Source organism: Amia ocellicauda, chromosome 5 (assembly GCF_036373705.1).
Source record: "Amia ocellicauda isolate fAmiCal2 chromosome 5, fAmiCal2.hap1, whole genome shotgun sequence".
Classification (NCBI taxonomy): domain Eukaryota; kingdom Metazoa; phylum Chordata; class Actinopteri; order Amiiformes; family Amiidae; genus Amia; species Amia ocellicauda.
In genome coordinates, this window is record NC_089854.1 from 44,476,856 (window position 1) to 44,503,561 (window position 26,706).

The 26,706-nt window shown below is 39.7% G+C and overlaps 1 protein-coding gene across 2 annotated transcripts in view; it reads left to right on the forward strand.

The window, feature by feature from the left end:
• The first annotated feature begins 1,764 nt into the window (after window positions 1–1,764).
• Window positions 1,765–26,706, forward strand: part of LOC136750366 (diphosphoinositol polyphosphate phosphohydrolase 3-beta) — a 42,625-nt gene continuing 17,683 nt past the window's right edge. For both annotated transcript variants that reach the window (XM_066705395.1, XM_066705396.1), the window contains exons 1-2: window positions 1,765–2,238; window positions 24,237–24,347. In XM_066705395.1, coding sequence (XP_066561492.1) covers window positions 2,140–2,238; window positions 24,237–24,347 — 210 coding nt within the window. In that variant the 5' untranslated portion in view covers window positions 1,765–2,139. The remainder of the gene's footprint in view (window positions 2,239–24,236; window positions 24,348–26,706) is intronic.

Here is a 26,706-nt window from a genome sequence, read left to right on the forward strand (position 1 = left end):
CACTCCCCCCACCTGGGAGATAGAAATCTTGCTGATTGATAGGGGATCAAATGCTTATTTCCCTCATTAACATGCAAATCAATTTATAACTTTTTTGAAATGCGTTTTTCTGGATTTTTTTGCTGTTATTCTGTCTCTCAGTGTTAAAATACACCTACCATTAAAATTATAGACTGATCATTTTTTTGTCAGTGGGCAAACGTACAAAATCAGCAGGGGATCAAATACTTTTTTCCCTCACTGTATATATATATATATATATATATATATATATATATATATATATATATTTTTTTTTATTATTTATTTTTTTTTTGTGTCAACAATAGTGAATTTTATCCACTGATTTATAAACTGCATCAATGGGGATTTATTTTCCTCCCAACAGTTATTGATTAATTTGCATCACTACAGAAATCTTGCTTTAACATAATAGTAAACCCTTGTCTTAAAGCTGCTTTTATGAAAAGTTGAAATTTAAAATAGTCAAAAGTATTCAATTTCCACACTCCATTATCTCACTTTTTAATATTGGCAGTGAACTACTGGCCCTAGAATCAGTACCATGACATCAGTGAAAGCCACTCCACTGCATCCTCTTCTCTGTGGATTAAAAAAAATAATAATAATTACATCCAAAATATTAGTGTTCTGGGAAAGTTGTTTGTGCAAAAAGAATGAACATAAGCTGGAATCAAGGGTTATCTGCTTGGGCCACATTGAAACATACCCAGAAGAAAAAAGGACCTGGAGATTCTTTTACATTTCATCAGCATTGCATTAGTTGGGATTCATCCATCAAAGGCAATATCTAGCTTTCTGGAGAGACATGTTGAATGGTTATTTCCACTGTAGTTGAGCTGTGTGCCGTTTCAGAGTTTCGGGTACATAAAAATGGTGTGACTCTTCCTTGCGGTAGATAATCATCTACAATCTGAACATGTGATTGGTCACTCCGGACAATTAATCGGAGCAGGCTGCTTATCCCTCAGAAGGTCAACTTTGATCTAAAATGAGTCAATGTATACTTTATCAATAATTAACCCAGAGAAGTTAAGTTGCCATTTACACATCTGTCTTAAATTATGTTATTTTAGGCTGCTTTTAGACTATACTAACAGTATTGCCAGTGCAATTTCTCTACTCAAGAAACATGTGACTTCATATTGACAGCTTGTTGCACAGAATTAAGATTTTGTCAGGTTAGCAACAAATATTTATGTTCCTCAAAAAACATTTGGCAACACACTTCAACACTGTGTTTGCTCTCAGGGAGTGGAAGAATGTGGAGCTTCCATACAATGCAGATTTGGACTCCATTGTTCAGTATTGATTTTAACTCAACTAAAAGCATGATAAAGCTAAAGGATATGAATTCACCAGACTTGCCGTTTTGGAAACAGGGCTAACATCAATGAAGCACTGCCTGTGCATGTGCATTGAACGTTGCTTGTCTTAGACTGGAGTTATGTCAACGGAAATATGAAAATTACTTAAATGTGTGTGTGTGCGCTTCTATTTCGCTCCGAATTGTTTTCGTTGGAAATGGAAATGCTCACCCCCCCCCAAAAAAAAGTACAATGCATGTAGTGGTCTGGACACGCCCCACAAAGTGCGAGACAATTGGACTTCATTGATATTTTTCGTAGGGAACGCCTAACTCTGTTATGGGACTATCACGCCGCGCAGCATCCGTCCTATGAACGCCGGAGCTACCCACGTTGTACTGGTGTTGCAACTCCGCGCCTGCGCACCAGCGGCAAAGGTCAGTGGGAGGATTGTGTTTGGAGGAATGCGAGTATAGTTAAATACGGGACGAAGCAATCAGCGCCGCAGAGACAGACAGGATCAAGGCAAGGGATAGAGGGAGGATCCGAAGGGGGCAACAAAAACACACGGAGACAGGAGAAAACACCGGAGAAACAAACACCCCAAGGCCGGAGAGCAGAAAAAGGGTGGATGGACTCGATGGAGAGATACGCCGTACAAAGAGCAGATTGAAGAGCCCACCTCCCTAGACTTCACTCTGTTAATGCCGGTTGATCCCCCCACCCCCCTCCGCGGGACTGGCGTCTCTCTCGTCTCTTCCCTTCGCTGTGCATTTCGGCTGCTGCGGGAGAGTAAACGCTGGGGGGATATATGATGAAGTTCAAGCCTAACCAGACTAGGACTTATGACGGGGAAGGCTTCAAGAAGAGGGCGGCGTGTCTGTGCTTCAAGAACGAACGGGAGGACGAGGTAGGCAGGGGGCGAGCGGCCAGCTGGGCAGAGAGGGGCTGGACGGACCTCTGTCTGCCTGTCTGTCTGTCTGTGGCACAAGTGTGTTTGGTACACATACAGCCAAAGTCCTCATCCATGCTACATGTGGCACACCGCCTTTTACAGCCGTTTCCTGATTTCAATCAAAATGCAGTCTATTCTAAAAAGATGGCACTTGTTTATATCAAAAGCCGTGTGGATGATCGGCGATTGCTGCCGCGGTGTGTGATCATGTGTGTGTGTGTCCATTTTCTATCGCGACAGTCAGCAGCAGCAGCAGTACTAGTAGTATTATTGGCATGCACCAGCCTGCTACCACACGGTTCGTTGGCCCTGTGCACCGTGTGTGAAATTGTATTCATTTTGCTCGTCTGACCGGATACTTTGTAACATCTGTTGCCCGGAATGGGTCGGAGCCACAAGTTAGCAACAACCTGCGAGGCGTGTGTTTGATACACCCAGGAGGAGAGAGAGAGAGAGAGGGCTGCTTTCTTTCTCTTTGTGAAGGATATCCAGTTCAGGCTAGTTTGAAGAGCCAAAATGAGTGCAGTAGTAGTAGCTGGCGAGATGGTTAAATTATAGCTCGTTAGCTCAGCCGTGGTACCAGCAGCTGTAATCCAATAGTTACCCCAACCCTGCGACGCATTCATTAGCATTGAAAGCCTCCGTGCTGCGTTAAATCACAAACTGGATCCATGTAGTAGACTAATACATTCAGATTGAAGACTTTCTTGGTTTCGAGGCCATTTTGTTTGATCTTAGTGCTCGAGTTTTAAAACCGTGTCACAGGAACTAGGCAAGTTGGCATTGTTGGTAAATGAAGCTAGGCTGGGAGGGGTGGATAGTTACAATGTGTCATCGTTTGCTGTGAAGTCAAAGATCTAATTTACAATGCTATTAATGTTATTATGATTTATAAATTATATATTACAAAAAATAATACAAAAATACATGTGCACTTTTAGAGGTTGCCTTTAAACGGAGGGTACAAATGAAAATGATACCGGTTGTGCAATGCTATAATACACTGTATTCAGTCTTAAGTCTGCTAATGTGGTTTTACTCCTTTGGGGGTCGATATGAAGGCATGTTTGAAATCTCCAGTGTCATTTGAAATGCCAGATATTTGAAAATTGTCTGGGAGACTGTGAAATATGCCTGATCCTCCAAGCCTGAACCTCTGAGATGTTCCTCATTGAGAGTTTTAAGTTTGTCAGGCTCTGCATTGCATTTGTATACCGTTTTTATACAAGACAATGCTTGAATAGAAAGTACTACTGACAGAAAGACAGAAGTCTTCTATGTAAGTAACAGTTATGCTGGTGTACAACTTAAGTGCCCAACCCACAAAATTGGTCTCCCACTGCTGGAGCAAAGTGAAATTTCTAAATACTTTGCTTGGTGTTTGAATTTTCTTGTAAGGGATTCATATAAAATTGTTATGCGTAGATGTTTGGTTTTCTGAATATGAAGTTTAACTCTCAAATGGTCTTTTCCCTTTGCAGTACTCGGACATATTGGCTTTTACAAGATTTAAGTTGCAGACAGTTTCTGATAGCAAAGCGTCCTCAAGTCAATTTGTGTGTCTCCTCTTTCTAATTATGCTACACTTCAGTGTCTCCAGCTAAACAATAGACTTGATGTGCATAACAGATCATTAATAATGGGGTTGTTTCTTCTGTTTACTTTATGGCACACGGGCAAGAAATAAGTGCCTGTATTATAAAATAGTCTGTTTACTGGAAAGCAACGTGTTATGACTTGCCCTAGAGGGAATTAATTGTAATTGTGAAGATTTTACTTGGCTGGTTGTTGGTGCTTTGGTGGTGTTGTCATGCATGTTGCCTGGTTTTATTATTTGACTGACATGGTCAATGCATGACAATATCTGCATCTTGCTTCTCTGTTGTTGCAGAATTTAAACCTCTCCCTCTGGAAAATGGGTCTGATTTTTATATAGTTTTTAATCACTGGACAAGGACAAAACAACATTATTGGAAGGGTGGGGAAAAAAAAGAGTACTAATCACAAAAAAGGACACAAAACACTGCTGCCTTACATAGACCTGTAAAATGTATGCCACACATTGGGCATATATGTATTTATGTTTTAAGCTACCCTAGTTTCCTTTGAAAGTGTAATTTCTGTTTATTTATAGAAAACAATTATTGCTTTGGCTACAAACGTCAGTCTATGAAAATATTTTTTTTAAATATGCACCAAGATCATGTGAACCTGGGTTCAGCACAATCAGGATTTCATATTTGCATATGTACAAAATATATATTCAATTCCACTACTTTTAATGCTCATTTGCATTTCTGGTCAGTTTCTTTCCTTGGAGTGAAGCTTTCAAGTATAGTCTATCATTAGGATTGGAGGCTCTTGTCTTTCACACTGTTATAAAGTACACTTAAAGGGATAAAAATTGAAAATCCTTGGTGAATAATCCTTCTGTGCAGTTTAACTGGTTGTGGACTTTCAAGTCCTAATTTGATTGAAATGCCAATGCCAAACACTTAGAAATCTAATCAAAACTTTTTTTGCTTGGAGTGAGTGCATGGTGAAGAGTTAGGAAAGATGAGTCACAGGGTTAGCTTAAAGCTAGCTGGAAGAAACTGGTTGAATACTTCGCCCTGCAAAACCTGCAAAATCAGGGCTGAGGTGTCGGCTGTTTCTGTAAAGTACTCAACTGTTTCATACAGTCTTACCGTCTTATGATGAACCAACTGTGAGTATGAGGAAGACAGTGGAGTTATTGAAGTTGTGCAATAAAAAGGCAGTCCATTCTGGATGTGCAGGCAGCTTGTTCCAGCCATGTTATTCATACATTGTCTTTTTTAACAGCCTGCATGTCAAAGCCTGTGCACAGCAATGCCCTGCAGTAATGGACCCCACCAACACACGCAAGGCCATTAAAATGAAACTTCAGCCACCAAGGCTATTACCCTCTCATTCAGCTTCAGCCCTTGTTGTTATCTGGTGCAGGCCAGCAATACAAAAACACAGTCAGGGTTTGAATATGTAGGGCTGGAATGCCACTTTACTTCCAACATAGGGGGGTTGGGGTAACTTATTTATTTGTATCTATTTTGTTTGTATGCCAACAACAGTCTGCTAAAAAGGATCTAGGATGGACTTTTTATTTGCAACTTGACTTCACGAATAGCACCTGATGTTTTGCTGAAATCCTAAATTTGCTGTATGTCATTGTCTGTCTGGGAGAAGAATGACCTTGCAGATCCATTTGCAGTTTTTTTTTTTTTGTTTGTGTTTTTTTTAGCAAAATTATTATCGACGCCATATTATTAATATTAATAATATTATGAATAATATTATTTATTTATTCAGGGTAGTTTAGATTTTAAAATGGGTAGGGAGCATTTACTTGACTTTTTAAAGATCATTAAATGGTTTTCAGGATGTAGTAAATAGTCCATGACATAAGAAACAGGTAATGATTGTTCTCGGCCAGCTCAGCATCATGTATAAAGAGGTGTATTTAGAGATTTGCCAGAAAGCCATTAGGTGAGCATTTTTTAATTATTATTATTTTATTTTTTTTGTACCCCGTTACTATTCCTTATATCTATCCGATTCTAAACAATTATTTTTCAGTTGGTTTGGTTAATAGCGTATGGATTTGAAGAATCCCTCAAGCAGTTTTCAATTAACCTTGGGACATTGTCTTCAATCATAGCTATTTAATGGAGAGATTGAAATGGAATTTGAAGAACAGGCTACATGTGAACTTTGAACCTTGGCGGGCAATATGAGCCATGCTTCTTAACATATGACCACTTTGGGAAAGCTTTAGAAATCTGGTCTTCATATACAGTGAGTGAAAAAAGTATTTGATCCCCTGCTGATTTTGTACGTTTGCCCACTGACAAAGAAATGATCAGTCTATAATTTTAATGGTAGGTGTATTTTAACAGAGAGAGACAGAATAATAACAAAAACATCCAGAAAAACGCATTTCAAAAAAGTTATAAATTGATTTGCATGTTAATGAGTGAAATAAGTATTTGACCCCTTCGACTTAGTACTTGGTGGCAAAACCCTTGTTGGCAATCACAGAGGTCAGACGTTTCTTGTAGTTGGCCACCAGGTTTGCACACATCTCAGGAGGGATTTTGTCCCACTCCTCTTTGCAGATCCCCTCCAAGTCATTAAGGTTTCGAGGCTGATGTTTGGCAACTGGAACCTTCAGCTCCCTCCACAGATTTTCTATGGGATTAAGGTCTGGAGACTGGCTAGGACACTCCAGGACCTTAATGTGCTTCCTCTTGAGCCACTCCTTTGTTGCCTTGGCTGTGTGTTTTGGGTCATTGTCATGCTGGAATACCCATCCACGACCCATTTTCAATGCCCTGGCTGAGGGAAGGAGGTTCTCACCCAAGATTTGACGGTACATGGCCCGGTCCATCGTCCCTTTGATGCGGTGCAGTTGTCCTGTCCCCTTAGCAGAAAAACACCCCCAAAGCATAATGTTTCCACCTCCATGTTTGATGGTGGGGATGGTGTTCTTGGGGTCATAGGCAGCATTCCTCCTCCTCCAAACACGGCGAGTTGTGTTGATGCCAAAGAGCTCGATTTTGGTCTCATCTGACCACAACACTTTCACCCAGTTCTCCTCTGAATCATTCAGATGTTCATTGGCAAAATTCAGACGGGCCTGTACATGTGCTTTCTTGAGCAGGGGGGCCTTGCGGGTGCTGCAGGATTTCAGTCCTTCACGGCGTAGTGTGTTACCAATTGTTTTCTTGGTGACTATGGTCCCAGCTGCCTTGAGATCATTAACAAGATCCTCCCGTGTAGTTCTGGGCTGATTCCTCACCGTTCTCATGATCATTGAAACTCCACGAGGTGAGATCTTGCATGGAGCCCCAGACCGAGGGAGACTGACAGTTATTTTGCGTTTCTTCCATTTGCGAATAATCGCACCAACTGTTGTCACCTTCTCACCAAGCTGCTTGGCGATGGTCTTGTAGCCCATTCCAGCCTTGTGTAGGTCTACAATCTTGTCCCTGACATCCTTGGACAGCTCTTTGGTCTTGGCCATGGTGGAGAGTTTGGAATCTGATTGATTGATTGCTTCTGTGGACAGGTGTCTTTTATACAGGTAACGAGCTGAGATTAGGAGCACTCCCATTAAGAGAGTGCTCCTAATCTCAGCTCGTTACCTGTATAAAAGACACCTGGGAGCCAGAAATCTTGCTAATTGATAGGGGATCAAATACTTATTTCCCTCATTAACATGCAAATCAATTTATAACTTTTTTGAAATGCGTTTTTCTGGATTTTGTTGTTGTTATTCTGTCTCTCACTGTAAAAATACACCTACCATTAAAATTATAGACTAATCATTTGTTTGTCAAAAGTGGGCAAACGGAAAGAAGTATTTGATCCCCTGCTGATTTTGTACCTCTATGTATGTATGTATGTATGTATGTATGTATGTGTGTGATAGTGAGTGTGTGTGTGTATGTTGTTATTCTGTCTCTAAAAATACACCTACCATTGAAATTATAGACTGATCATTTCTTTGTCAGTGGGCAAACGTACAAAATCAGCAGGGGATCAAATACTTTTTTCCCTCACTGTACACTGTCACAAAGAGGAACAAGAGAGGTCAGTATGTCTCGAGAATGAAATGCAAATGCAGTGTCTTGGCATTAACAGTGAAAACTTGTTTCTGTTCCTTATGAAGGTTATTCACCAGCCAATGGCATGAAAGAATAGAGTTACTCCTTCGTCAGTTTCCTTATTTGAAGATAAGTGATCATACACAGTGTCACAGAAGGGAAGTTGCAGAGAAGTTTTTTCCATTACAGCATCTAATGAAGTTCTTGTTAAATCCTCGATTGGAATGCATGTGACACAACGAAAACGAAAACTACTGTGAAAATATGAGAAATATGTCCTCCTTTGAAATAATTCATACACGCATGCACAAGATGTGATGATCAAATGTAAACGTTGCATGAAAAAACACTGTAAACATAAAGGTCATTGTAACTCTTTTTAACACAATGGGCAAAGTGAACCTGTAAGCAAACTACATTCCTGTAGCTGAGGAAGCTATAGACCAACAAATGAAAGTGTGGAAGCCAAGTGAGGTCACTTTTTGAAACCAGGAACAATCTCGCACTTGCAATCTCCATACAGGATCTCCATAGCAGGAATGTCACATTGTGCTAATTAGATTCAGTTGCTGATGCTTTAAAATGAATAGAATCCTAAAACTGATTCATTTTAGCTTTCCTGGTGCTAAAGAGAATGTAGAAAAGAATGGCACGTATTGCACTAAAAGTAAAAGCATAGTCAACCCCATAATACAGTGAGTTACCCAAAAATAAAAAAGCTTGAATAGAAAGTGTGCCTTAAAGATCTATAGGTATGAAATTTGAACACTAAATACACTTGGAATGTTTCCACATACTGTATTGCAACAACAACAAAATATGAATAAGAATTTTTTAAAGTCAAAATATATTTTAAATATATGTCACAAGGGTGTGAATCTCAAAACAGTGTGTTCAGAGTATTGTGAAATGTTCTATAGCTTCTGGGGAAATCCCAATTGTGTGTTCACTTCTGTTGCAGAGGAGTCATTTGACAATTGTACTAGTTGCCCTTCACATTTAAAACATTTTAAAACTAAAAATTATACCTCGTATAGCTGTGGAATGTGAGGGGGGTAGCAAATTATCCTCTGAGATTGTGTGTGGATATTATTAATTCTGGTCGGGAGTGGGATGTGGCTCGTTCCTCTTAATGGAGATTCCATAGCACTCGTATGAGGGGCAATGTGGGGCTTAAGAACCGTACATGACATTTTTTATGCCCCCAGGGATTGTTTTTAATCTATCAGTTTAGGCCTGTAGACTGTTGAAACTGACAGTGTCGTTTACGTCATCAAACAAAAAGGGGAAAAGAACCCTTTTTTTTTTTTTTCGCTCTCATGAATATATCCTCTTTCTCTAATGTTTGCCAGTGTGACATTTTGGCAAAGCATTTGTTCACAGGCCATTAAGGCAATCGTTATCTAAAATTAATTCTGTGAGTGCCAATGGCCAAAAGGGAAAGTGGTCTGTGTCAGTAGCCGGTCTTTTGATGTGTAAGCAACCGTTCATCATTGGTCTGTTAATCGTGGACGTGCTTGCAGTAAACCCTGTCTGGCATGGAAAGCTGACTGTTTTCTGCAAACAATCCTGCAAGTTTTGCTAGTAATTTCTGAGGTAGCATCATGGTGGTTGAAAGTACAAAAAATAAACAATCTTTTGGTATGTTTATGCAGCAATTTAATTACTATATTAGGTCCATTGGTTTTAAACCTCAGTAATTCCAGTGGCTAACAGTTCTGCATTCATACGAGTCTCTTTCTAGGGAGGCCATCCCTCCTATTCCTCTAAAAAAAGATCTTGTTTTCTTGCTGCTTTTGAGTATATGGAGCTCTTGGTCATGTGTGACTCTATGATATGTGTGTGGTTCTATGATATCTATAATCCACTGGTCCTACTATTGAAACACATGGTGGACAGTGTCATTATCAGACTCACTTCAGATCAACAAAGCAGAATTAGGGACTTGAGGGCAACAGCTTTGTTTCAAGAAATAAATTCATAGGAAAGTGAAATGCATTCCAAGGTGGAAAACCCCCAGTTAAGATGTAGTATTTTTGAAGTAGCTACAGCATTTATCAATTTAGTTTTTGTTAGTAGCAAATCAGTCTGATACCTATAGCTGCAGACTACTATACACAGCTTTTTCTTTGGGGGTGGAATTGCTGGGGGGGGGGGGGGGTGGCGGGGGTGGTTAATGGTCAGACCCCTCTACTTCAGACACTTGCTGCCCTCTACAGAAAAGATGCCCATGGAACTCGCCTGGCATAGAAATAGTCTTAAGGCATTTCAGGTTTTTCAAGTTTCAGGCTCCTTGAATAAAAGAAGGAGTGGAAACAAATATTTCCATTATGAATTTAGCTCCCTGAGTCTGTAGCAAATATGTCTGGGCAAATGTTACCAAAACAACAAGCATGAGATAGGCTACCCAGCTGAAGCCGGCTTTAAACAAAACAGCCTGCAGCTTGTAAACACACAAAGTGCTAAGTAACTGGTGTCTTATTCCATGACTGCAAATAGCTAATTATTCAGTACGAGTCAGCGGGTTTAGTGACTGGTATTGTATTGTATTGTATTGTATTGTATTGTATTGTACCGGACTACACTACCTGTACCTGAAGCTAATCGGACCCACTATCTCTTACTGGCACATCTGCAATGCAAGATGCTGTTACACATAATGACCACTAAACTGTTGTCTTTGACAGTAGCGAGATCTGATCCGACATCATTCCCTAGTAGAGGATAAACTTGAATGCATGAAAGAAATAAGAATGGCAGTGTGCTACCTTTTTAAAATCAAGGTAGAAAAGAATTGGTACTTCTGGACGTGCCATAGGTAGACAACATCAACTGGGAATGTAATTAAATAAATTGCTATGCAGGAATTCACAACGATTTTTGATCCCTTTTCTTCCTGCAAGTCACGCCTGAACATTAAACCACAGTTAAGGGAATGTGGTTTCAAACAAGAAGTGCTTTACACACTGAATGACCTCTAGGAGACTGATATAGTAAGGTCTCTAATGATTTTACTAAACTTTGTATGCAGAGGGACAGACCATTGTAATGCATGCAATTTTTTTATTTTTTTTGTCCTGTTCTTAGATTTAGCAGGTCTTTAATTCCCATTGTTCTATCCAAGTGAAGTGAGAATGTGGTATGAATTATTTAATATAATTGAATTTAATAGTTTTATTCTGCTGAATACCCCTTGAATTTTAAAACTTGTCTCTTGACTACAATAAGAAATTGGCCTAGTTCAAGAATATCCTTCCTTAATCTCTTAAAATAAAATAAGCATTTCAAGGGTATGAAATGTGAAATGTTTTTGTTCTGGTTCTGACTGGATAAAAAAAAAAGTGTTCTTTCTACAATAAAACCTGTTCAGTTACTGAGCACAATCACTGCTATCATCAGGTGTAAAATCCAGATCACCCATTTTTGTTTTGTTTTTATTAAATTTGTCTTTTCTTGTGTTTTGTTAGTTTTTGCAATCACCACCAATTATTTCAGTACTGCACATGAATTTGAACCACAGTTTAATGCAGTGGAAGTTTAGGTTTACATTTTTTTTTTTTTGTCTTTGTAATACGCCTTTTTTAAGTTTCAAAATATAGATTGAGATGCTTATAATATCGAAGGATTAAAGTAACAATGGGTTTTTGAAATGAAACTCTGCCTTTTGAAACCTCCAAAATAAATTAACAGTTCCATTCCAAACATTAACACTGATAATTAACACATTGACATGGCAATATAGGCTTTCAGTTTTAAAGGGTGCAGAGTTTATTTACCAGCCTTACTGACTTTTATAGGGCAGGCAGTCTCCACTGATACCATCCCACTGAGTTCTGGGCAGATTGCTCTAGGATTTATGTACAGCTGTATAATAGAGTTTGAGTCTACATTTACAACCCCGACTTTATATTCAGGTGTTTTTTTTAGTTTTTTGAAATATTTCTCACACTGTTTTCTTGGTGGGGGTCACTCCAGTTACCCTGCTTTGAAACCTGACAACTTGAAAGGACTTGGTACCTATTCAGAGGAAGTCTCCTGGGGAAGAGATTAGTGCTGCACAGTGTTCGGAAGCATTACATTCCTTGTGGAAGTTGGATGTGCAGCAGCCATATACTTCCCCTTTTTGTTTGCTCACATTCAGCGGAGGTAGGATGTCCGTGAGATATCACATTAAAAGGACCACAGACAATCGCTGTGAATGGACATGTGGATCTAAAATTACTACCAGACAAACCAGAAGATATAGGCAATAAACTATTGCTTTACAAGCTTTCAGTCTCTCTCTGTAACCTTTTAAAACCAATATATGGCTATTTGTATTAGACCTTTTGGTACTACCATTTGAAGTTGTCTGTTTTGACTTTTACTGCTGAGAAGCATTGCTTTGTGAAAGTGAAAACAAGAAAATGGCAGCTCCAAATGTCACGCTGACATGTGACACCCAAAGACCCGAATACACCTGGCTTCTCTACTCACTGTTGTAACTGGTGACCAAGTACCCAAAAAGGATGTCGCCTTCTTTATTCCCAAACAAGTGACAGAAAATTAAATGTCTTCATAGGCTCAGACATAATTTGGTCCCACGTTTATAGTGTATAATGGTACGAATTAATAATAGTTGAGGGTCTCTGTTGCTGACATTTTCACATTCGATTTGAAGATCATTTGAAATGGTTTTATAGAAGGTCAGTTTGTATTTTGTTTTTCTTCTTGCATTTAATTGAATGAGAAGCCATCCTGCTGTTTTGACAGTTTGCATGGTCATATAAGAGCTACTACTGTACAATCCACTTAATCAAGCACTCTAACTAACGCAGTTCGGCCCATCATCAGACTGGGCAAAACCACAAACGCACACTAAAAGCAATCTTTTCTTAAATGCCTGTGGGACGTGTCATCGGTTTCTTATTCTACAGCTTTGTTTTCCTCTTTTGGCCTTCCCATGCTGCTATCAAGTGTTGCACAACCCAATTATTGTAAGTCTTGAATTGGCACCGCTACAGTCTTGTCATTTGAAGATCAGTGGTGTTGATTCTAGGAAAGTCACGCAGACAGGTAATCACGTCACAGAAATGGTTTTGAAATCTTTTTTAAGTCAGAACAGCTCCTGTTGTGTGGAACAGAAACAAGATGCCCTGAAGGGTCACCCTTTTCATTGTCTAGTGCCGACACCGGAACTAGGTTTGAGTTACCAGACGCCGAGCCATACACGAGTCTATTAACCTTATTAACTGCACCATGGGAGATTGATTTACCCTACGCACAGAAGCCCATTCAAACTTCTGGTTTGGATGTACATCTGATAGGTAGTATTCATGTTCTGGGAAATCTTACCCTTGTTTTTTCATATACATCTCTTTTATCAGCCCATTCATCAATGTAAAGATTTGCTAACTGTGTTCGAAGTGTTGAGTACCTGAATTGTTTTTAATTTGGTACATAGGAGTGAAGATCCAATTGCATATGAACAGAATCGGGCAGGTTAAACACACGCAAATGCAAACGCGCACACACGCAATGCAACATATTGCAGTTCCATAAATCACAGTTATTGATGGACTGTTCTGTTGCACCCTGGTATATGGAGTGTAGCCTGTGTTAGTCCATCACAATACACCATTCCTTCAAGACAGGATGGATCTTGTAAAAAAAAAAAAAAAAAAAAAAAGCACAGTGCTGCCTTAATTCAAGAAAACATGTTGAAATCCATGCTGTCTCCATCAGCGCTATCATTCAGATATGAGAGGGAGAGATAGAGAAGTATTGTTTCACAAACCTCTCTTTAGGGGGATAGATTTGTTTCAACATGTTTCTTTCAAAGGTTCAATGTGATTTGTGGTAGAGGGAGTCCAGCCTCACCCATTTGCCTGCACAGCACATAAACCCCTCTTACAGTCGACTTCGTATACTCGGTTACTCTAGTTTTTCATAGGAGCAACCTAAACTGAAGACTGCTCACTTTAAGTAGTGGAATTATGCTTGTTATCCAAATAAGGTCACTTTAAATGGCCTCTGCTGTAAAAGCAATGCTTTGTTTAGTGACTGGTAGGCAGGGTAATTGCAAAAACATTATTTTCGATGGTTTTCTGTCATTTATATGCTGCCCATTATATTCATGGTACCAGTTTAGAGAGAGTGTAAGGTTTTATAACATTTTTGTTGCTCGCAAATATGTATCCACACGATCTTATTTTTAGTTTTAAAATCCTTATTACATTTTTTTTTGGCATTTTGGAACAGTGTTGCAGTAGTGCTCTTTTATGTACATTTGCATGACATTTGTCATAGGTTTTGTACAAGGCACCGAGTTTTTTTTTTTTTTTTTCCGGCTGTAGTTAGCAATGCTTTCCTGCAGTTAAAACTAGGTGCCCTTGGTGGTGTTCCCCTTTACACCCCCCAGCCCCCAATGAGGTTAAATTAAACTTCAGGCTAAAAATAAGGCCCTTCGTTATGCAATCTTGTGTATAATGTTACCTATATGTTATACTTTTAAAGATGTCTAATTAATACTGACTTCTGCCCATGGAGCTGTGGTGTCAATTTCACCAGTGTACACCAGAGCATGATTAATAAATTACAATTTGTCAATGTCAAAAACAAAAATGTAAACACAATGATTAGTGGTTATGAATTGAGTTATGAGTAGTTCAGTAACAAAAGTAGTTAATACATTGTGATTGGCACATTTTGTTCCCTTAGTACGGTATTATCCATAATTAGTCGTTGTTCATAAAATAATAAACTGATCCGATTATTATCCTTCAGTTTATTTTTAACTAGTCACGGCACTGCACCGGGGTCCTTTGAAATCTAAGTTTTTAATACAAGTAGTTAAACATTTAATTGTTTCTGTATGTGGATTTCACTCAATGCTGCTAATAAAACTGTAATTTCTTCGTGATCCCACACGGCACTTGAGATTATATCTTCCGACATAACATATCTGATCTCTTCCCTGTCTGTCTACAAGTCAAGCACACATCTCCGATTCTGAAAGCAAAGTATTTCCTTAGTGGGCATGATGGACGCTTATGTCAATTTTTTCTTTCCCCGTCTCTTGCACATGGCAGTGTTGCATGACTTGGTGTCTGATCTAAAGCCACCAAGTGATAAGAGCTGAATGTTGCACCAAGATTTCACAATGTAGTGGAGTGCATCAAACTGCAAACAAGAACACTGTTTCATACCAGTTATAACCAACTTTGTGGATCTGGGCATATATGAAAACCTATATATTGCTATCTCCATTTTCATATTCTGCTACTTTGGTTCTGATGCCCGTGGCACTAAATTATTCCCTGAATCCTTCTCCTGGAAGAATAATAATAATAATAATAATACAAAAATAATAATTCTAGTCAGCCCCGCATACCACTTTCCTGAGATCTCCATGGTCTGAAATCCAATGCAAAGGTCATGTTGCTTTGAAACGATTTCCCTGTTAATATTGATTACTCCTGTGCACCAGAGCAAGCATGTCTTTTTGTAGTGCTTAGCAAGCTACGTAATGAAACCCCAAACATTGCAGGAGATAAACTGGAGAACTCCACTCACCAGTTCAGGAAAATTGTGTTCACGTTAGTGAGGCAATAAAACTGATTGGATGTTTTTTTGTTTTTCTTTGACTGCCCTATGTATTTATTTAATATAATTAACAGCCTGGTCTGTCAGAATATCTAAGCTACAGTTTAGTCTGATGCTTATCATCTCTGAGAAGTATCAGTCTTCATTTTACACACACAAACACCAGAGCAAAACAATATACTGGTTTATACCAGCTCTGTTGGATTACATCAGGGATTTGGTTTCTGTTTTGTTGTTGTAATTATTAGAGTTCTCCTTTATTCAGTTTTATTTTTATATATAATAGTGTTTAGTCTGTTAACTAAATAGAAAATGCATTTGTGTGTCCCTGTGTGTCCCATTTTTTTTCACCCTGAACAAGAATACATTTCTAGATTGACATGAGCTGGAATGAGTTGATCCATCATGGCTGTCCCAGTAAGCAATCAACGTGGTTAATTTTGCAGTTTATGGGAAAAACTAAATTGAAGAAGGAAGTTGTTCTTCTGATGCTTAAGGGCAGTGTTAAATGCTTGATCGGAAACATGTTATTGGCTTATTACTTATTAAACATAAATTCTCTTTTCTATGTTCCTGTGATATGCACCAGTGACATCAATAAGCTTCAGCAGACTGGCTCACATGTTGTGCCTGGAAAGAATTATTCAGTTGTTTTCCCTTCATAGCACTGAAAAATAATCGGTATTATTGCAAGGAAAGTTGCTAGTTGGCTAGTTCTCCCTGTGTTTTATAGATGCACTGGCCCTCAGGTGTGTATCCTCACCTGATTTATTTGCTGTACCTTGTAGTTCTTTAGTCCAGATTTGTATGCAGACTAGTACTCTGTTCCCTTAATTAAAAATAATGAATGTAATGGTATCTGTGTGTAAATGAGTGAGGAACATGGAAATGTGCAGCTGCAGGATTGCAAAGATTTTCTACAGACATGATAGTCAGAGTCATTTGTGTCAAGCTCTGTGTAAGACCAATCCTCACTATTCACTCACACATTTTTAAAGGAAGAAATTAATACAACAAAACTTTTGTATCCCAGTGGCAATTTTTTGACGTTCATGTGTGAGCCATGCACTCCAAAATCCAACCTGGCAGTTGTGTTTAAGTGTTTTGTAATTGTGCAAGAGCCATCAAACCCTTTTTGATTGATTTTTGATTGTTTCAGTAATGTTTTTAAACTTTAACTTCATGCCAGTCAATCAACTGCTCCAGAGCTTGTCAGTAATGTGCTCTTCCTGATGACATCAAAACTGACACAAGTTGGTCACCTGGCGTGGTGCTTGGAAGGGTGGCCCCTTTTACAGATTCTGCATGGAGTAGAGGGTGGTGCCTCCTGTCCCACTTTAGCCAGAGATGGGGTGTTGATAGTTTGAGCAGGTCCAAATTGTCTCTATGTGACATGGTTGGGGCCAGAGCAGAGCAAGCACGCTATGTGCTGAAGTACCAACACCCTATCAGAGGCAATTTATAGAACTGTGCTGCGTTACACATCTTCCTGTCAGTAACTCTAAAGGCAGCGTTGATCTCTTCAGCCTTTTAGCTGCCTTTTTACAGGACCAATTTTTGACGAGGGACTACCTTTGTAATACCCTAGTGCCTGAAGAATCACAAAATGACTGATAGTGCTGAAACTCTTCACATGCTCCAATAAGCAGTGGGCCTGTTATTTCTATGTAAATGGACTATTCAATAGGATAACATCAGTTTTTCTCTGTTCCACTAAAATGCAGAATTTTACACTGCCTCTAAAATAGTTTTCTCCCTCTCAAGCCACTCTAGAGACCTCAAGATGACTGTGTCTATACAGGAAATTGATTGATTTCAGAGTACACCATAAGAAAATGTCATTTTGGAAAGTGGTAGGCCTGAGATGACAAATATTGTGTTCTGGCTTGATTAGTTTGGAGGTGACAAGTCTCCTGAGGTTACGAGGTCACAGCCTTTGCTTAACATGAGGAGCTGGGGGGTTGGGGGGAGGCTTGCTTTGCAGTTTGATTAGAGGAAAAAATCTGTGGAAAAGTACCAGTAAATCAATGTGCAGGCAAACACTTATGACAGGAACTCAAAACTCAGATCCCAGACAGAGCAATGGAAATAGTCTGTCATCAAGAATGAGTATCAGGAGATTAATAAAGAGTTTGGAGTTTACAAAATGTTTTCTTGTTTCATGAATATCTACTATAAAGGATGGGAGAACAACACGTCAAAACAACAGTATTTATACTATAGTACAAAAATATGTATAGAAAAATGTTATAGAATGGTTGTCTCTGTCTCTGTCTCGGAGGTCAGGGGCTGCTGCTGTAGCGGAGGAGCGGAGTGTGACCATGCCGCAGACCCCTTTCACTTGAGGATAATGGCCTATGATAGTTGTGCACATTGCTAATGTAAACTGCACGTAAGCACAAGTATGAAGTCTTCTGGAATACTGTACTGTGGCAAATTTCACAGCAGGGAGAACATACTATAAACTTGGAAAGTACAGTAGGGTTTTCATAATGGCTAATACTCCCATTGGATTCCCTCTTATTTGCACATATTGGCGGGGGTTTGGAGTGTTGAAGTGGGTTGGACAGGGTTTTATAGGAGGGATGAAAGCCTAAAAGTTGTTTTGAATTGGACTGCCACTATTAAAAATAGCCAAACAAAGTTCTCTCCATTCAGCCTGCATTGGCAGTGTTTTGGTATACAAGGCGCCTTTGGAATATATATAGACAGCAAATTAAAATGCATAACTTGAAGTCTTACATTTATTTTTCCTTTTTATACTCCCCTAAATGTGCACCCTCCTTCACTTTTCAGATTTAGATTTTGTCCTCCTGTCTGCAATTTTGCAGGGACAAAATCTGTCACCCAGGGGACATGCCAAGTGGCCATGGGGAAAAAATATGGTCTTCCCTGACAATGTATGATTTTTTTAAACATTTAAAACCAATTATTGATCACACCCCAAGTTCAGACACCTGCTGCTGTACATATTTTACTTTATTTATTTCCCCCTCCCCCTCCTTTTTGTTGCTCGCATAAATAACGTGATATTCCAGTCGGCAAGAAAAATGTATACATTTCACACTTTGAAGCTCCAATAACAGGAAATGGGTGTTTGTTTCCAACATGTGTAAACTGGGTACATGGTAGCCAGGCCCATAACAGAATGTTACACTGCTATAGTAAATGCAAGAAGTAGCATTTTTGAAGTAGCATTTTTGAAGTAGCACTGGTGGCCAGGTGTTGAAGAGGAGGAAAATCAAGCTGTTCCTGTCGATTTAGATTAAACTGGATTGTGTCTATTGTGCTTTGCTTGCTGTTGTCAAGTACCTGGCCATCTCCATGGTGGTTACTAGGCCTTTTTGTTGCATTTCATTTTGATTTCTGGATTTAAAGCCACCATTGTATTGAAGCTATCAAGAAACACGGTCGCTTGAAGGTTACAGGAAATTGCACAGAGGGTGACGAAGGCGGTGTCATCATCGCCATCAATACCCATCAGTACCTGCTGTTGCTAAGGAATCCTGGTTAGCAAGGGGCTGTGCAGTGTAGGAATGTGAATATTGAAAACCTAGGGGGGGGGGGGGAAATGACATGGTGGGTGGGGGGAATGGGAGGCCACTGCATAGGTCAGCAGTTTTTAGATGCTTAATTAAAGGAAGTATAGCCTAAATCGCTTCTTGGTGCTCTTGCCTTGTCTTCTAAGGAAAACAAATCAGCACGGTACTGTAGGTAGGTCTGTTGACCTTCAATTCTCTGTGCTTTCCAGCATGTCTAGTACACAGATTAATAAAGTGGGTTTATTCCTTCATTCATTTTGTCTGATTCTGAGGTATTCTCGTGCAGAATAATTCTGCAGCAGTTCTGTTGTTTTGAGTTATAGTCATTATCCTTTAATGAAAGGCACATTTGGTTTTTGTATTTTTTTTTATTTATTTTTTTGTATAATTTTTTTTACAAATAACACATTGAGGGTAAAGGCTTTTTTTTTTTTTAATTGATGTTGATGATGCTCATCTCATCAAAGCCAATGTAAAGCAACAGATAAGCGAGCACTCGGATGCAACATAACAAACTGATCTCATTAGTCTCGCACCTGCTGTTCTCAAGACATTGTATATGGTTTGGAGAGGGGTGGGGGGAGGCTCCCTTCAAAATGAAAACAATTGGCACAAATGAGGATCTAACTGATATTGTTTAATAAGAACTAAATGTGATTGGGAGGGGGGGTTGACAGCCTTTTTAAGTGCGGTTCCACTGCAGTGTTCTCTTGTGATTTGTATCGACTTACTTTTGTATTTCCCTAGTACTGAACAGGAATTGCAGTGGAAAAAAAACAATGGGCAGGCAGATGGGTCAAGGGCTGGACTGGTGACAGGAAGCCATTTTCTGCCTGTGAAGGACACCTGTCTTCGGTGCCGGTCCATCTGCTGTCAGAGGCACCCCCACCCAAGTAGAAACCTGGACAGGACTCATGTCTGTAGTGTTTCCTTTCCTGCAAACCTTTATAGGTTGAAAGTATTATCCCCTGATTTAAAAAGGTCAAGCAGTATTTTGCGATCGGATAAATTTGATGTATTATATTAACATTATGAAGTTTAATATTAATGTTCAACCTAGTGGGGAAAAAATGCAGAAGACTACCCAATCTTCCTCAGACCCCTCCTGAAAGTCTTGTTTGATTTAGCATAAGACTACACCCTTCTGTAAAACTTCTGCCATTTTAGGAGGCATCTTCTCAACTTGTCTTGCATGTTTAAAGTGCTGGTGGGGTAAGTGAGTATCTTACCAGTATTCTTAATTCATGCACCCATAATGCACCCATTCACAAAGGCCATGTAGACAGATTCACAGTCCATGCCACTAGCAGGGATTTAAATACAGGCATGCGTGCATTCATGACGGTCTCTCTCTGTTGACTAAGAGCCAGGCTAAGCTTTTGATTTTCCACGCAGAAAGGTAAATGCTGATTGCATGTTTTTTTGCAAAAGCATCCGTGCGGTTTGAAAGAAATGCAGCCATCCTGCTGCTCAGCAGTTCTGTGATTTACTTTCACATGACTGCACGCTGGGCTTCTTTAATCAGCAAAACAGGGGTGGCCTGCTGCAGCCAACAGAGCCCGGGCTGGCCACCACTGTTTACACCCCTGCCCAGGGACTGGGGCACTCTCCCTGTTCGTAAAGTCGACCCATAGGCAGCAGGGTAACGCAGTCTGTGTTTGGAAACGCCTACTGCAGCTTAGCGTGCTGCTTTTCCTTAAAAGTGGTCAATTATTTATGCTCCCATAGACCTGGCAGGCCTCTCTGTATTTCTTTTTCTTTCCCTTTTTTACTTTCCCTAATTTTCCTCCATCTGTCTTTTCTCTTCCTCTCAAATCTTCTCTTTTCTCTCTACCTTTTTTTCCTTCAAATTTTTTTTCTCCCTCCTTCTTTCTTTAAAAGTCATCTCCTGCTTTCTTTTTCCTTCTTGACCTCTTTCCCTCTCTGTGTGAGGTAAAAAAACTCTATTCAATCTAAAGCATTTCGTAGAAACAAGGGAAGACTAAACCTGTAAGCTGTTGCTCAATATCACAGGCAGCTTGCCCCCTGCTGTGATGACACGTGAAGCGTCCTTGTTAAACAAGACCGACACCCTAACAGCAGCAGAGAGCTCAGCTTGGGTCCTTGGCAAGAGGCAGGTCAGTTCTGTGAAGTGAGAAATCCTTTTCAAGTCCCTGTCACACAAACCAAGTACCAACACAAACGAACCAAAAGACAAGTGACTTGTTACTCCTGAGTTAACCACAAAAATATGTATTGATGCACAGTTTCTCAAAAAGTCGAAGAATTCAAAGCATAAGGATTCAAGCAGCACTTTCAAGGACTGTTCTTGTAGTTCGTTATATAATCACCTAATTTCTTGTCATTGCACCTTATATTTAACAGTTGATTTTCAACAAACCGATTTTGGCCAACGTTGCACATCCTAAGTCAGCAGTTCATATGCTTTTGAGCAAAAGCCTCTCTTGCCCCTCAGAAATCTAATTTTATCCTCAGCTTTTAATTATTTATTTATTTTTGATCGCATGCCATTAGGCTGCCTATCTCTAATTATATTATTTGCAGTACTGTTCTCAGAGCAGTCTGCTTTCTTCTGTAAATCACCTTTTCATGCACATTAGCTGGCCTTTTAATGCAAGACTTAATTATGTCAGCTTTGCATTGAATGAGACCTAATGTAATCCATAGTGATGCATTGTAACCATGGCAACTACAACAGTACCTCCCCTTCCACCCTTGGTACCAGACATAAAGGTAGTCTCTTTCAATACACTTCCAGTGGTCCCTAATTGAATGTTGTTTTTATTTTTTGGAGGTCTCTGTTGTACTAACCTAGTGTAGGGCAGACTGGAGCTTGTTTTTAAGTGAGTGAATTTTTTAGGGTGCTCACACCTGTTGCTAATGAAATGGAGTGTGTCATTTTGCTTTCCTTTTGAGATTTTGGGAGTGTGGATTATTTATTTCAGCAACATTAATACTGAATGCTAATGTTAATTCTCTGGAGGTCGTCTGTTTTCAGAGTGACGACAAAAAGGAAAACGCAACAGGGCTCCTGAACAGAATCGCGGCACTTGACTTTGAGCTACTTCTTGGATCGCCTGTTAATCACCTTTCTCTTTCTTGCACACTCAGATATTCAGCTACTGTTATCCTTATGGTTTCTCATACATATATTTTTAGGCACAGTTATTGTCTTTTCCTTGGGTAAAGGGTAGACTGTCTGAAAAGAATGTGAAGGAATTGGGTTGGTTCTGCTGGTCAAGAAATGGGAGATTGCCACACTTGGCATTGGCATGGAATTAAACCCACTGCTTCAGGAATGATAGCTGGGGCACGTGATGTGGGTACCCCCGGTAACAGAGCTGGAATAACCCTGAAGCAGCAAAATAATTGAATTGGACATTCTGCACCAAGCGTATATTACAGCAACAGTTTTTTGTATTAATGTTTCTACATTGTTGACCTAATGATTGATTGAGTTTGGCTGTACATTTTTTTTTTCTGTCAAAACACACTTGCGCAGTAGCTGTGATTTACTTTGAGAGAGATTTCCCCCCTGGCAACTTAGCTAATGCATTGGTTGTGGGGAATATGTGGTCCACGTTGGTAGGAGTTTATTTTAAGCTGTTTTAGCTGACCTGTGAAACTGTACATATGGCATCGGTTAGTTGTTTATAGTATTATCTTGTATGAGCTGCTGCAAATTCTGGAGGGAGATATTAATAGTTACAGCAGATCTGTTATGAAATAGGTGGAAAACTCATTCTTTTTGCCTTCTGCCAGGCCTTTCTAAAGTGGTTGACCTATTAAAAAAAATACAGCTTTAAATTAAAATTGGCCTTGGAAGAAGTTACTTTGGTGGGAATAGCTTTCATATTAATGAGCCTTTAATACTCCTAATATACACTCACCTAAAGGATTATTAGCAACACCTGTTCAATTTCTCATTAATGCAATTATCTAACCAACCAATCACATGGCAGTTGCTTCAATGCATTTAGGGGTGTGGTCCTGGTCAAGACAATCTCCTGAACTCCAAACTGAATGTCTGAATGGGAAAAAAAGGTGATTTAAGCAATTTTGAGCGTGGCATGGTTGTTGGTGCCAGACGGGCCGGTCTGAGTATTTCACAATGTGCTCAGTTACTGGGATTTTGACGCACAACCATTTCTAGGGTTTACAAAGAATGGTGTGGAAAGGGAAAAACATCCAGTATGCGGCAGTCCTGTGGGTGAAAATGCCTTGTTGATGCTAGAGGTCAGAGGAGAATGGGCCGACTGATTCAAGCTGATAGAAGAGCAACTTTGACTGAAATAACCACTCGTTACAACCGAGGTATGCAGCAAAGCATTTGTGAAGCCACAACATGTACAACCTTGAGGCGGATGGGCTACAACAGCAGAAAACCCCACCGGGTACCACTCATCTCCACTACAAATAGGAAAAAGAGGCTACAATTTGCACAAGCTCACCAAAATTGCACAGTTGAAGACTGGAAAAATGTTGCCTGGTCTGATGAGTCTCGATTTCTGTTGAGACATTCAGATGGTAGAGTCAGAATTTGGCGTAAACAGAATGAGAACATGGATCCATCATGCCTTGTTACCACTGTGCAGGCTGGTGGTGGTGGTGTAATGGTGTGGGGGATGTTTTCTTGGCACACTTTAGGCCCCTTAGTGCCAATTGGGCATCGTTTAAATGCCACGGCCTACCTGAGCATTGTTTCTGACCATGTCCATCCCTTTATGACCACCATGTACCCATCCTCTGATGGCTACTTCCAGCAGGATAATGCACCATGTCACAAAGGTCGAATCATTTCAAATTGGTTTCTTGAACATGACAATGAGTTCACTGTACTAAACTGGCCCCCACAGTCACCAGATCTCAACCCAATAGAGCATCTTTGGTATGTGGTGGAACGGGAGCTTCGTGCCCTGGATGTGCATCCCACAAATCTCCATCAACTGCAAGATGCTATCCTATCAATATGGGCCAACATTTCTAAAGAATGCTTTCAGCACCTTGTTGAATCAATGCCACGTAGAATTAAGGCAGCTCTGAAGGCGAAAGGGGGTCAAACACAGTATTAGTATGGTGTTCCTAATAATCCTTTAGGTGAGTGTATTTATTAATGTAATTGTTGCCCCAGTCTCTCTCTCTCTGCCTGTCCTGTCCTGTTGCTGGTTGTGTCTGCAGCACTAACCTCATTCCTGTGTCCCAGGTGTTGCTGGTCAGCAGCAGTCGGCACCCAGACCAGTGGATCGTGCCGGGGGGAGGCATGGAGCCCGAGGAGGAGCCCGGCGGAGCAGCAGTACGTGAGGTCTATGAAGAGGTAAGTTCCTCACCCAAAACAGTTTCAAATAGCCCCCTTAATTTGAAAGCTTGCTTTATCAAAATAACTGACTTCACACTGAGGGTCTTACTCCGGAGTGAATCATTTACCAACCTTGGAAAATTAGGCCCATAGTCAAAGAGGAAAGAACTGTCACCCTACATTTAATCAAATGTATTTATTTACGGGTTCACTTAGTCTAATAACTATTGTTCATGAAAGGAGAAACAATGGGTTTCTGAATGCTGAAAAATGACATGATCATGACATCATACACACAACATGTCTTTTGTTGTACAATCCGGTTGTAGGTGATGTTGAATTTGTACTTAAGGAAGAAGTGTATACTAGTTGTCTTTCATATAGAGATGTATAAAGAATATATGGCCTAAATTAATAGTAGCTTAGGGTGAAAAGTATAACAAACATTAGGCCTATGTTTTAACATTTCATATTCAGACTAGTATATGAAATACAAGATCATTTCTCGTTTTGTTTGCCTTTTTTCCACTATGGACAGGTCATGGTTTTACAGAGCTAACTATTTTTGTCCAAGATATGTTTGACTCACTCTCCATGCATAGAGACGCGGCCAAGGTCATCACTGTTAGGGACTGTTGATTTATGACTGGGAACAACCCATGAGAAGAGCTTTGCTTGTGCATTGGAATACTACTTTGCATTCATGTGAACTTCAAAATCAGATACTAAGAAGTGCTCGGAGCACGTGACACTTGTGCTAGTTGGCTGTCATTCCCGGTAGCACTGGCCGGTTTGCCGCTATCTGCAAAAGTGGGTACATTGCCTCCAAAGCAATATTTGTTTATATACAATATACAATCTTTTCAGCTGATGTTACTACATCCATATATGACACAATGGACCATTATGCTATGCGAATTTCCATAGAGAATATTAAAGTTGTTGCGATTGAAAAAAATCTTGAATACCTATATGTAAACAAATCCAGGAGACCAGTAAGAGGTTGCATGCATTATAACACATTTTATTCAGCAGAAAATTGTATACAGGCAATACAATTTTATCTTCATGAGGTTTTTTTTGCAACATATCGACATTATTTATAATGGATTTGTGTGTATGTAGACATTTTAAATGGACAATTATCTGCTCTCCCTCGTATCTCTTAAGTTGGTTTTCATATCAAGTTTAAAATTCATAGAAGAAACCCAGATTAAATAGTGCTGTTATCTCATCCTGTTTACTCTGGTCACTAGGTTTTTGTTATAAAACCCAGAATAATAAATGACTTATTCTGTTTATAGAATCTGATCTGTTCTTTGATTGATGGGACTCTAAAAATAAGTGTGGTCTGATCTGAATACAAGACATTAGCAACAAACACCTTGCATTTTATTTTTGTTCTGCTTATTCAAACATAAAATGGCTTAAACGATAAACGGCAGTATAAATATGTAGAAACTCTCCCTAGTCATAGATTTTAGGGAAAATGATTACTCTGTAAGAGAGCACGTCATGCTTTTGTGAAGTGGGAGCTTGCTTAATTACCTCATCGTGAAAGCCTACAGTGGTGTAATGGGCAGGTGCTTGATTTTTGTACAAATTGAGAACAAATTTGACAGCAAGAGAAAGACTCATCCTTCCCTGACATACAAAGGCTTGGTGGAAGTGCTGATTGACTGTCTGAAAGGAAGAGTAGAATGTTTATGGATGGGCTGGCAGTGAAGCTGTCTAGTCTGTGGGGAATTAAATGAAAATGTAATGCATAATGAAGATTTCCGGCCACAAAGCCCAAACTGCTTCATTTGCTCAATTTATGCGTAAGCTCCTAACTTCGGAGACCTACATTGCTAACCAACTGGTTTCTGTAGGTAGTGTTTCAATTGAGTATGTTTTGTTATTGTTGAAGTAGTTCCTGTTCCTGTTCCTGTTTTATTTTATTTTTTTATATATTTTTTTTTCCATTATTATCTTTCACCAGGGTGGGGTGAAGGTGTTTTCATGGTGTATCAGTAAGTATGTTGTGTGGGAGGGAGGTGGGGTTCTGATACCTTGCCCTGATTTATGCCTTTGATTTCAAATATATGGGAAAAGGCATCATATAGAATAGTATGGTCTCATTGTATAGGGAGAATGCAAGATGCCCCCTTCGTCTGAGAAACAGTGTGACTTCACTGAAGAAGTGCGAGGTATTTTGATAAGCTGTACAACTGAGAATCTGCCAACAAGTGTGAAATATGGTGGCTCTGTCCAAGTCCGTGGGATGGATGCCTTCCTCGGCTTCATGTTACGGCCGTGACTACACGGGCAGGGTGAGTGCCGGCTGAAAAATTAAAGACCTCCCGGACAGTTTCACAGCTAACGCCTCCCGTCTGCT